Here is a 13,453-nt window from a genome sequence, read left to right as displayed (position 1 = left end):
GTTGGAATGGACTGATTGCCCAGATCTTAACAAACTGCATATAAATTTCTAGATACTAAAGCTAGAAAAGACTTGGCCTTGGTTTCTAATGCAGAGCTGCCCCAAAATGGTAGAAAATAGACATGCAAATTTATCTTAACTTATTCCAACCCATTCCTCCCATTCTTCAGCCCAGGCTGACAGAGCATTTCTTCCAGGAGATGGCCTTTCCATAGCAGAAGTCTCAGAAACATCACTTTCTCTTCTCCTCCTTCAGTAACAGACCTCATCTCCTCAAGGTCTGGGCAAATAAACTCAAAGTAAAGCAAAGAGCTACTGTCAAGCAAAAAGACCACACTGGCTTGTTCAGGTCGTCTGAGGATGTCATCAAGATGGTTAAAGGACCATTGAATAAATCTATACCTAGAACATAGACTGAGCTAGATTTTTCTCTCCAGAACTTAATATCTGAAAAAGGTATAGGGTACACCTTGGTACTACTCCCATTTCCTTCCTTACCCATCCTTTTACATCAGCACCATTTCTTAAGGCAGAATCCCAACAAGCAGAGGCCTTGCTAGTGATGGTCAAAATGCTGTAAAGAGCTGTGCAAAAGAATTCCTAGAAGAGCTCACTTGATAGCCTTCACAGTGCAAGGAGCTGAGTCCCTGTGGACTTACCCTATTACAGCAAATGCTGGCAGCTCTTGCAGATCAAAGGGGAAATCCATGCGAAAGTTAGTTCTGAACAGGGCTGTGATGGTGACTGTGTAAGAGAAGAAAAAGGTAGAGAAGGAAAGGGAAGAACGAGATGAGATGCTAAATGGCATAAAGCTGAGGATAGGGAGAGGGGAAATAGTTATATATATGTGTGGTTGTGTGATATTATAAACAATATTACAGATGTGCAGACTGCTCTGATTTTGGTTTTGACTATTTTTGAGCACTTGTGACCCTAATAGTCTAAATGGTATATGTTTGTGTTCAGAGAATGTATATATTTTTAGCTACAAACACAGATTTTTAAAGGGTTTTCTTTTTTCTATTTTTTTTTAAAGCTTTTCTTTAGAAAAGAAAAGCTCTTCCCAATTTGCTCACTGACTCTATAAAAACCTTTTTTGCAGAGGCAGACAGTGCTCACATCCCTGGAGAATCCTTTTCACATACAGTTGTGATTACCTTCTGGAAATACAGCTCAGATCCTCTCTGAAGTTACATCTGTGCAATTTTTATGAGTGGTACCAAACGAATAAAATAGTCTTAGAAACCAGAGATGGAAAAGATCAGCTAAGACCCATCTTGTCCAGCTCATCTCTCCTGGTAGTGTTGCACTGCAAAAATGACTGAAACGGTGAAACCTCCCCTACTTTTACATGGAGGTGCCTAATTATGTGGAAATGGTAAAAATCTGTAGGCCAATAGGTGAAGTCAAAGATACCAAGCCAGTACAAGGTGGAAATATAGCTGAATGGATATGCATATAAACCCCAACCAACTTGTACAGGCTTCTGGATCAAGGGATTATATGCACAATAAGAAAAGAAAAGAAGCAGTGAAAAATGAGCATAATATGATAGCGATGGGGGACTTTAATTACTTATTAACTGGTCAAACAGGATCAGGTTTAAAGCAATGATTTAATCAGATCTCTGTGGACTGCATTACCTGAGACAGATGACCCTGTCTAACAGCATGTTACTGTCCAAAATGAAAAGCTCTTACTCCCTCTCTCTTCACCCTCCTCTTCCCCTTCTGGCTGTACTGTTCTGCCCCTTTCCTCCCCTGACACATTACAAAGCCTTCACTGAGTTCTTTTGCCTCATTAATATGTAAGAAAACTTATCTTCTTATTTCCTGGGTTAGTCCTTTCCAGGATAGTGAGTTGAATGGAGGGGTCCAATGAACAGCAGAGATGGCTCAGGTGAGGGCAGAAGACTGGGTCGGGTCCCGGGAGGGCAGAAGATGGTGAAAAGGACACCCTTTTTTTATTAGATGAGACCAAGAAAGGGGTAATCTTATTTTAGTTTTAGGAAAGACAGTCTAAGTCACCAACTGACAGTGACAAAAGTATAATGACCTCAATTTCCAAGGGTCTAGCAGGATGGCAAAGGTGACCAGGGTAAAGGGAAACAGTCACAGCACTTAGTCTAGGTTCTCTCTAATATTCCAAAGAGACAGGAAGAGAAATCCATAGAGGGATTCAGCCCATCTATCTTCAGCTTATCTCTTGAAGCTGAATGGTTAAGCTGTTTTCTAGAAGCACCCATCTCTCTCCATTGGCTACAGACGTAACCAGTTGAGTAGTTTAGAGTAGCTGTCCACCAGCTCTTATGTGATGAAAGCTAAGAGAGAAAAGTTCCATTGCAAAAGAGACTGTTGTGAAATGGGAAGGTCTACTTAAAAATCTGTGGATATTGAAATAACAGTGAGCCATGTGTAGAAGTGACCAGAAAGAGCAGAACAAGGGAAGGCATAAAGCACTGTGACAAATAAGACAAAGGCTCAAGACAGGGCCAAACAGAAATCCTGACAATTGCAGAACTTTAGTCTTTCATGATTAGCAAATAGGGGCAGAAGCTGCAGCACCCAAACAGAATGATGCAGATGTTACTTGGAGAGGACATGATGTAAAGCCAACTAACATAGACAGCAGTACCCAGAAGCCTGGACTTTGTGGGTTTAAGGAAGAAAAGAGTTTTGTTCAGAAGCTACACAACTTATATGCATCTGCCTACTCTAAACATATTGCTTCCTTACCTTCTACTTCCTGGTAGCAATGATGCAGCTTGGAGGTAAAAAACGGCAGTTAAAGAAACATTAGAACAAGATGATGACTTAAAAGGCGATAATATCAAGGAGATTCTGCCTTTGAAAAGTGTTCTGAGGCAGATTAGGAAATAGGTATTGAGCTACTTAAAAGAAACGTTCACATTGTCCAATGAGCACCACAGGTTCCTGTGACTGGAGGAAAGCATATATTTTTAAGAAGGTTATGGAACAATGTGGTGAAGTGCAAATGGAGTCTTGCATTAGTACCTGGCAGATTGGTAAAATATATGTAGATTTTAAAAGCTAGTAAAAGCCTGGAAATTCTTGTTTTGAACCTCAAAGCCAAGGCAAAAACAAACAAACAAACAAACCCCAAAACTCAAAAAGTTCAAATGAATAGGAAGTTTGTCACTTGCAGTTTTTGAACAAGGCAGTAAAACAAGATTAAAGGGTGTGTTATTTATTTAGATTATTGAAAGGTCCCACATGAGGCTATGGAGCCATATGCAGAGGTCCACTGATCAAACTGAAGAAGGGAAAATGTTACCAGGGATCAGAAGGTAGCCCAGGGAGGGAAAAAAATGAGTTTGTCACAACAGACAGGTAAGAGGGGCTGAAAATTTTTGTCTTGGGGCTCTGTGTTGTTGAATGAATTTTCTCAGGTATTAGTATTGGAGCTGATTCTATTTAACATTTTCATTAATGTCCTGGATGATAGGATGGAAAGTATGATCAGTGAGTTTGCCGAGAACACCATATTGGAGGAGGTAGGGGGCATGTTCAGTAAGTGGGAGGGCTAGGCAGCCATCAATGCAGAGCGGCTTCAGCAAACTGGAGGACTGGACTGGTAGGAACCTTGTAAGTTCAACAAAGTCAAATGTTTAGTCCTGCACCTGGAATGGCAGTGCATCAGTCCAGCTCAGGGAAGCTAGTGAATAAAAGAGCTCTTCAGAAAAGACTGGGGTGAGGGCAGGGGAAGGCTGGTTCAGTGTTCACCCTTGTGGCCCATTAGCAAGAGCACGACAAGCAGATTGAGGGAGGTGATTATTGCCCTCCATATGGCAGTAATAAGGCCTTATCTAGAATATCTTATCCATTTTGGATCTCTCAGTACAAAAGAAATATAACAAAACTGGAGAGAGTTCAGGGAAGGGTCCCAAGATGGTCAGGGACATGGCGCACATGATGTACATGAAAAGGCTAACTAGCTCTATTCAGCTTGGAAATCAGAAGGCCAAGGAGGGTTCTAATAGCAGTATCCCTTTACCAACAGAAAAGTTGTAGAAAACACAGTGAAAGGACAAGAGGCAATGGGTACAACTTGCAGCAAGGAAATTTTAACTATATATAAGGAAATAATGCCTTTTTTGAGGATGGCTCAGCACTGACACGGATGCCCAGAGAGGCAGTGGAAAGTTGGCCTGCTGTAAGCAGCAGTTTGGACAGCAGACCTCCAAGGATCTCTTCCAACCTAAATCTTTCTGTGATTCTATGATTAATAATTTTCTGCAGAAGATAGCAAAACGTGTACATGTTACTAAATTGGTTTAGCCTGGTTGGGAGCAGAGAAAAGACTGTAAGAAATGCAACATTCTGTGTTGATGAATGCAAAGTAATACACATAGTAGGGGAAGATTATTGATACATTATGAAAGAATATCTAATTTAATGATATCATTTCAAGAAAGAGATTTGGATCAGTGTAGACAGCTCTAATAGGAAGGTCTTTTTTCTCTTTTTTTAACTGCAGCTGCTAGAAATGTGTAAATGTTGTGTAAGATATGGGATCATAATGCACAAAATATTGTAATACCTTCAAATAAATCAGTGCTTATCTCATCTGCTTGCAACTGTGATCGTTTTATTTCAAAAATTTTCTGGAAGAAGATGACAAATGCTTGCCTAAGCATAAAAATTACTTGACAGATTATGTATGAATTTGCAATAGTTTAGATACTCTGTATGAACATTACAAGCAGATGTACATTGTGCACACTAAGGGAAGCAGTTTCTTCCACTTTCAAGTACGTTAACTTACCTCATACAAAGGCATTCTTACTATATGATAATAGTGTCCACATAGGAAACTAGCGTAAAGTCATCAGCTCATCTACAGAGTGCATCATTTCTGAGAGTAGTCAAAACTAAAAATTATGAAGACATCGGAGAGCGAGGCTAAGAAAAACCCTTGCATGAAAACAGACTGAAAAGACTGGGCTTGTAACTTCTGAAAGGATATGAGCAAGGAGAGACAGGAGAAGTAAGTTAGAACAGGCATGATAAAAGATCGTAAAATAATAAATGACTGGTCTAGGCAAAAGTTTCTAGTTCCTTAATACAAGGACAAGGAGACTGGCGACACAGACAAAGCAAATTCAGAACTATGAAAAGGAAATATTTTTCATAGACAGTTGAATCACAGAATTTCTTAACCCAGACGGTCACTGGAGCAGAATGTAAGGAGTCATTAATATGGATATTAAAGCTGTCAAGATGATTTTGAAGAAGAGACAGTAGGTCTGATGTTTCATGATTAAGCTAATTTCTAATGATTTGAGAGATCAGAGAAGGAACTAGAGTAGATGAAGTGAAGGATAGGAGATTATCTCTTATCATTTGTCTTCACATTTCTTGTATCTTTCTCTGGAAAGTGTGTTTTTGTGACAGATGAGATGGCTGAATATCCCTCAATAAGGCAATGTTTCCACAGGCAAAGATGTAGTCATTTGCTATATATGGATTCAAGAGCACATTCAAGCAAAACAGGAATGTTTTAGCATAGAGAAATCCAACCTTGTGAAGTCAATATAGACATAAATTATAGCAGTTTTTAAGTAAGGGACGGGCCCACATGTAGTTCAGATGAATAAAACAGATAAAAGTAGAAGAATAAAAGATAAGGGCATAATAAGCAAGAAGTTTGCAAAGAAATGATAGTCTCTTGCATCAGCTGGAACTCCATTCCCACAGTATCTGAAATGCTCTCCTGAACAGGCTTGTTCTGTGCTATTTCTGTCTGCACAGAAGTTGCACTTACCCTTTTCAGTTATCTGAGGATAGTTATTTTTTCCTTCAGAGCTACCATGAAGCAAGTACATTTGGAACTTTCAGTCTTCTTTTTCTTCAGATCCCACTAATCTTGTGGCCTCCTAATCATGTTACCACCTCAATTTCCTAGACTATTTATTGTTTTTTTATGCTTCCAGTCAAGAGATGACCAAACCTGACCATGGCATTTCCAGTGCACCAGAGCAGCACACACTGTAGTATATACTACCTTCTCTGTGATGTGATACCTCTAGGTTTGCAGCCCTGATATTTTGTTGACTAGAGGTAAAAATCTCACCTTAAAGGCCCTCTTACTTGATGAGGAGTCATATTCGGTCATTTCTGGGTGTCATGCCCAGTACACCTAGAAAGCTAGACATAAGATGCTTCTCTTTCTCTTTCCTTTTCTACTGCTGGAAGTCATATGGGATGGCAGAAGTTTCAAGCAGCCTAAAAGTTTGTGGCTTTGAGAAAGATGGGAAATAATAAATTAACAGAGCAACTCTGGCACAAAGAGAGTAGAAATGGTTCTTAACTTACCTGCATCCTTGTTCCAGACAGCAAGGACTCGGAAAATAAAGGCACTAAAGGTAGCTGCAAAGAAACCTCTCCAATAATTGCGCACAGCAAAGTAAGTGGAAGTGACCTCGATGCTGAAAAGGACCCCTGGAAAAATCAGAGATGTAGTCACTTGTCACTTGCAACCCCAGCACTCTTCACATCCCAGCCTGCTGTCATCTTCCTGCTGTGGTCATAGTGTCTACACCAGAGAGTTTGCAAGGGGGGAAAAGTTAAAATTCTATCAGAAGTGTAACGTCAGAAGCATGAGAAAGGCTCCTAGACAAGCTTCTAAAGAGTCTTCTCCTCTTGCCTGCAAAAGGCTGACAACATATGGAGGAAAGACTGCATCAGAGAAGCTAGGGAGACTAGAAACATTAAAAGCAAGTTTCTTTGTTCAAGGTAGGTGACAGACCAAGAACAGGGTGCAGGAAAGGGGAAAAGGGGAACAGAAGTAGGCAGGAGAGGATTTAAGTACCTGAGAAAAAGGAAAGCAAAATGAACAGCCACTTGCCTCCAAGTGGTGTCCCAAAGCAGCAGCCGACCCCCACAGCACAACCCACAGTCAGGACATCCGTGTAATAATATGGCTGCTACTGGTGGAAGAGACAAAGAGAGACAAACAGACAGAAGAAAGAAGGAAAGAAAGGAAAGAGTAAGTAACAGAATTAGCAGGTATAGTCATATGGTGTCATCCAGCTCTGTCACCAATCTTAAAAGTTATAGCTATGTTTATCTAGCTTCTCCCTCCTAGATGGCTTCGAAATATTCAAAAGACTTGGCTCAAGACAGGCAAATACCTGCAAACACATCTTCAAGACATGTGGAGAAGGCAGCATCCTATCTTTCATTCAAACATGCACATTTCTGTCAATACTGAAGAAATGTCTCATAGAAAATCCTTGGGAAGCTAGATACCCGCATATTTGTTTTGCTGCATCTCTTACTTTGACAGGGAATCTCAGGATGCACATGTGCCAGAGAGTACCTCAAAGAAAAAAAAAAAATCTCTGAGTTTGGATGCACAAGGGACATGCGTATCCAGAACTCAATGTGGACAGCTGCTGTAGGTTCAGCCATCCTGAGTAGGTAAGTGGGTAACAGATCATGTAGTAAAATATTGTACTCTCTTGGTGAAAGTAATCAAGATACTAAAGTGAAACAGATGTTGTGAAAGGTAGAGTCTCTCCTGAGACTGCTTTGGAGGACATAGAGCTGCTGAGAGGGAGAAAATCCCCTTCCACTTTTCCTCCAAGATTTGGAAGAGCACCTGAGGACCCCAAAGTGCCTAAGAATGGTGAAGAGCCTTAGGAAAGTGGAACAGATAGATAGGTTTCATTTTGTGTTGTCTATATCTTAGGTAGTATCTAATACAAAGAACACTACAGTTAAAGCCTGTGTATTTGGTACTTCCTGCTATCACACATGCCTAAGGTAGCCTATTAGATCTCCCAAAAGAGTGCAGTTTTGAGAAAGGTGGTCTTGTGTTACTGTGGGAATAGAAATGGCCAGGCTGATGTCTAATGGCCAAAGGCCATGAAGTCCCACTTACCTGAGCAGGTGTTTAAATGGAGCCTCAGCCAAGAGATGTGTCAAGGCTATGCCTGCACAGCCCAACAAAAAAGGACTGGGGACCATTCCCTGACCCAAAACAGTCTGGCCAAATCCACAGCTTTCTCTTGGGTCTCCTCTGGGCACTGTGTAGTACCCCTGTGACATAATCATTTGTGGGGGGTAAGAAGGAATGACATGACAGGTGCTTCCATTCAAAGTGTTTAGAGTAGTGTAAGGCTTGTGTTGTAGGTCGACAGCACAGTGATTCACAGCTTGAAACTGAGAATACGTGTTACACGGCCTGGAGTGTGGCAATAGATATGTAGAGTTGAGGGTGCAAAGCCTGATGGGATTGTATAAGAACAACGTAAGACTGAGAGACCCAAGCATGGTATATTCTTATCTGTACTGGCCACTGAGAATTGTCACCGGCACATGGCATTCCCCAGACCATAACCTGGCGCCGTATCAGACTGCTGACTGGCACAGGCCAAAGCCAGGCCAGGAATTATATACAAACACTTAAGCAGTATGGAGGATGAGCTTGGCTTGTACCCTGGTACTGCTAGCAGCATAGAAGTATCTAGAGAGATTGAAACAAAAAAACCCAACCAAACAAAGAGTACTAGAGGACCCTCAGAAAATGCAGGCTTGTGCACCGTTTGCTTGCCAAGGACTAACCTGATTTTTCAAACCTATTGAGGGCTCCTCGTAAATACACAGGCTGATGTTTACCAGTGATAATACCAAAAAATCATACAACATGGGTGGTATGAGATATAAATTTGCAAGCCACATCCAGGACTAAGGTAAACTGAAGATTACATGTCTCCCAGTATTGGAAATCACATTTGGCAAGCTTGTGGGAATCCATAACAGGAACACAACTAGGGCTATGAAAACTGTGATAACTTCCAGTTCCTCTGCTACGATGGAATCACAGACTCACAGCATGTTTTAGGTTTCAGGCTGTGGAGGTCTCTCCTCCAGCTCCTTGCTCAGAGCTGGGCTAACTCGAAGGCTAGATCAGGTTGCTCAGGATCTTGTCCAGGTAAGCCCTAAACATCTCCAAGGGTGGAGATTCCTCGGCCTCTCTGGGCACCTGTGCCATCCTGAACCATCTCTGGGGGAAGTGTAGAATTTTTACCTTATACATAGTATTTCCCATGTTGCACATATTCTCATGTCCTTTCACTGTTCTCTGAGAAGAGTTTGGCCCTGTTGTGTCTCTCTAACCTCTCCTTTATCTAGAGGAAGACAGAAATTAGACCACTCCTCCTTTAACTTTTTCTTTTCTTCTCCAACTCTCTAGCCTCTCCTAGTGAACTGCAGGCAATGTATCCCACCATCTCTGAGCCTATGTTAATTCCAGGTACAGAGAATGAAGCAGAACTTTAGGCTGTGTTATGGGGAGTGGTTTGCATTGTTTTTCTGCCATTAAGAGAGAAACCTGTTCTCCTGTACGCTACTGATTATTCCAGCCAACAATGGCCTACTCCTTGGTTTGCAACCTGCTTTCTCTCAAGGTTTTTGGCAGACTTATAACTTTTGTCTTGAGGCTTGAGGCTTCAGCTTGGGCTGTCTCCAGCCTGCTATACTGCCCACCCACACAACTCTCAGCCTCTCTTGCTGAACCTGATTTTCTTCCTGGCATGTCTTTTTTCAGGTCATCAGTTGAGGAACCTCTAATTTGTAGCAGACAAACTACTTCCCTTCCTTTTTTAAAATAGCAAACCAGTGTCAAAGTCACTATTCCTATGAGCATGATGCAAGACAAGACTATGTTGCATCTAACTCATCCATTTCAAGACTAACATCAAAGTAGTGCATGGATGAAATAAAGCCATTCTAGAAAATACATTGGATTTCAAAAACTCCTTAAACTTCTGGGCACAATAACCAAGGAGAGAGGTTCAGGGGTAGCCCATGGGAGGGAAAGTGAAATGAGGGCATAACAAAGAAAGAATAACATTTTAAGACTAGTTATTTATGAATACATTTTCATTGTTTTATGCAGAAGTTACCATGTGCCTCTGTTTAAGAAAACTCCCTGACTCAGAAGACTAGAACAAATGAGAAAGGAGAGAGATAAATGTCCACATTTCTCCTCACCGTAAGATCACACCTAATAAAAAAGTGAGAAGGGACCTCTGGAGGTCTCTCCTCTAAGCCTAGCCTCAGGGGAGAGGGACATTTTTCCTTTATACACAGTCCAAATTTCCCAGGTTGCAAACTGTGTCCATTGCCTCTTGAGCTGTGCACCTCTGAGAAGAGTTTAACTCCAGCTTCTCTAAAATCCTCCTTTAGATGGTTGAAGATAGCAGATAGACTCTCCCCCGTTAGCCTTTTCTCCTCCAGGCTGAACAAACCCAGCTCCCTCAGCCTTTCTCCACATATCATTGCTCCAACCTGCCAACCATCTTATTAGCCCTCTGCATCTCTCCTGCACGAGGGAGCCCAAAACATTACACACAGATTTTTCTCTTCTCCAAGTATATTGATAAAAGTATACATAGAGTAGTTCACTATTCATGCTATCACTTCCTGTCATAACTGCCATCATCTCATGACCTTAAATTATGTCACTCTGTGGTGGCACCCATAGAATTCAATAGGTATACCTGTTGGCCGATGATTTTCCACCTAGCGACTGGACAGTGAGTGGAAGAAACAGCTAGCCATCAAATCCCACGTGAGCAGAGCAAGTGGCACCTGTCCGTCAAAGAACATTGGAGAATGTGCCAGAATCTTCCTGAATCTGCCAGAACCACCACATAATACTATGACCACACCCCCAATTTGATCATGGCTATAAATAACTGCCATGGGTTTCCAAATGTTGAGATTGCCTCATTGGATGCAGCTGGTCTGCTGAAGTGACAGAACTCCCCTTGGATTGGGATGCCACCCGAGGAATTCCTGTGGGATTTAAATCTCTCTCCACATGGTTGTGTGAGTGTTTTGGTGCACCTATTGGACTGTTATTGTCCAATCTATAGAAGCAAAGCTTCTTTGTTAAAGGGGACTGTGATTGTTCAAATCACGGAAGTGATAGCTTCCTTGCTTTTTATTGCTTTTCTCTTTTGAGAGTAGCTAGTTACCCTTCTTTTGTCTGTTATTTTGTTTCTGTTCTTTTCCTTGTGCCATAACATAAATATATGTAAATAGTTGATATATGTAAATAGTTTGATAATTATGTTTACTAGTTAATTACCTTATTTGTTATCAAATCCATTCGTTAATAGTAGGAACACCTATACCAACATCTCGAATCAGTTGTCTGTTATGGTTCAATAAACTGTTTAGCGATGCCTTTAAACTGGTTCGGTACTTAGTCCTTTTGCGACACACTCCTTACGTGAAGTGTTTTTTAGCTTCTGTTCTCTACTGAATCTTTATTATTTTGTGGACAGACCTTGGTACTCTCAAACTAAACAATGTCCCTGGCAGGCGGGGACTGAACAAACTGCGTCATTAGAAATCAGCACCTTAAAAGGTATTGCTTTTCCTTGGCGTTTGCGGGATAAAGCTCTCTTTCTTCCATTGCTGCCAGTTACATCAGGAAAGAAGTAGTTCATGATGTTACGGAACTGGACAGACAATTGTGGAGAACCTGCCTGAGAGCAGGTGATCTCACAGCGAGATGCTAAATGAGGTGTACATTAAATGTCACATATAGGAAGACACTTGCCTCCAAGAGGAGCCCCGAAGCAACATCCAACTCCAACTGCGCAAGCCGCCACCAGGAGATCGAGCTGCCTGTGCACATTCTGGAACAGAGAGTGCAGCCAGAGAAGAGCATGCTGGGGTTAGAGGGAGCAAAGCCAAGGGGTTAGGACCCAGAACACTGAAACAAAGCAACAGCCAGTAGCAGATTCAACTATTGCTATTCTAAATAGCAGCCTCTACATGCTTTAGCATGGTCTTTAGTACAGTCAGCTGGTCACCAGTGGTGAGAACTGGTCGTTTATGCACAGACAAGATCTACTCAAGTACAACAGCACCTCCTACTGTTGTATTGCACAGCCAGTTTCTGCTAGGAGCCTGTATGTAAAGCAGTTACTGCATATAGCTATGTATACAGTTAATAGATCCTTTTATACAACTAGTCAATACAGTGATCTCCCCACACAGGCTGCTCTGCAACAGCAAAAGCCTGGAGACTATCTATAATTAGCAATGTTCTACACATTCTGGTTTAAAGACAAGTTGATCTTTGTCTACAACTACTTAAGAAATCTTTTCACACAGACATTGACTGCAGTCTAAAGGTTTCCGCATCATGATACAGAAACCTTGTCAAATCCATATTCCTAACCAGCCTCTGTGTAATGTAGTAGGTTAGAAACTTGGTTGGTCCTACACAGTTACTGGGGCTGTATATCTGGCCTCCCACTACCATTTACTTTGGCTTATAATTTACTGCTCTATGGCAGCATGATCAACTTCAATCAGTATGCTCCCTCTGTATCTTGTGGACTACCCATAGTATCCTTCCTCCACAGGAGGAGTCAGCTAGTGTGTCTTAGGAGTCTAAGGTGTAGAAGAGCTGTATGCAGAGACATGTGCCTTACCTCATACACACCACAGAAAATTGACATGAACTTGCTGAGTACAGCAGCACAGATGCTGGCAATATGCACAAAAGGACCCTGCAAGAGAAGAACAGAAAAAAATGAGAGAGGGTTACCCTCTATCACTGATGACCATTTAGTCTTTGCAGATCTCACAGCTTCTTTGACTATCCTAGCTTTTCCTTCAATCTTCTTTTTCTTCCTCTCAGAGACTACCTGACTTAAGTCGCTGATCTTTTCTACATCAAGCCTTTCAAAGAGAAAGCAAAATGGCCAGTGGGAATAAGTGTTGCTGGGAAGAACAGAGCTTTGAGAAGAGAAATGATCACAAAGGAAAGAAAACATTTATAGACTCTTCTTCCACAGACAATATCTCCCACCTCCCAGACCCTGGCAACCACTTCACATGAAGATAGCAACATTTACCTCTTTCCCCACGGGCATGCCACTTCCAAGCCCAGCTGTAAGGCCTACAACTTTGGCCACAAAAGCTTTGAGAGTGAGATATTCCTTGAGGACCACTCCCCTCATAATTGTCTTCAGCTCTGGAATCCCAGATCCTGAAAACGACAACAGAACAGGGGATGAAGAAACAATCAACAGGCAAATTGAACAAGAAAAAGAGACAGACAGAAACAGTTCTTTCCATGCCTTCTGCCCTCACCAACAGCCTGTGGGGAGACGAGGTGGCAGAAAACGGCCGCAAACAGAATGAGAACAAGTGGGTATGTGACCCATGCCAAATACTGCATAGCGACATTCGGGTGCAGCTCTCTGTACATCCACTTGTAGGCTGTTAACAGACAAGCAAAGAAGTTGTCAGTAACTGCAGCTGCTCCAAACAGGTTGGTAAACATCACATATTTGCTAAACCTGCCCGTACTAAATCTCCTTGAAGCAATGCTATCCTAAGGTCCTAGTTTTCTAAGGGAAGCAGGGTAATGGACTTGGAGTACAGGTTTCCAGATAAAA

The 13,453-nt window shown here is 41.8% G+C and overlaps 1 protein-coding gene across 1 annotated transcript in view; it reads right to left on the bottom strand.

Moving 5' to 3' along the window:
- The window catches only part of CLCN1 (chloride voltage-gated channel 1), a 48,849-nt gene that overhangs the window by 25,904 nt on the left and 9,492 nt on the right, over positions 1-13,453 (bottom strand). The window contains exons 4-9 of the mRNA XM_068952167.1: positions 13,146-13,274; positions 12,908-13,041; positions 12,482-12,559; positions 6,868-6,946; positions 6,336-6,461; positions 660-744 (exon numbers count right to left, since the gene is read on the bottom strand). Coding sequence (XP_068808268.1) covers positions 660-744; positions 6,336-6,461; positions 6,868-6,946; positions 12,482-12,559; positions 12,908-13,041; positions 13,146-13,274 — 631 coding nt within the window. The remainder of the gene's footprint in view (positions 1-659; positions 745-6,335; positions 6,462-6,867; positions 6,947-12,481; positions 12,560-12,907; positions 13,042-13,145; positions 13,275-13,453) is intronic.

This window comes from Struthio camelus, chromosome 1 (assembly GCF_040807025.1).
Source record: "Struthio camelus isolate bStrCam1 chromosome 1, bStrCam1.hap1, whole genome shotgun sequence".
NCBI classification, from domain to species: domain Eukaryota; kingdom Metazoa; phylum Chordata; class Aves; order Struthioniformes; family Struthionidae; genus Struthio; species Struthio camelus.
The sequence above is the reverse complement of the archived record's forward strand: the minus strand, read 5'-3'. Positions and strand labels throughout refer to the sequence as shown.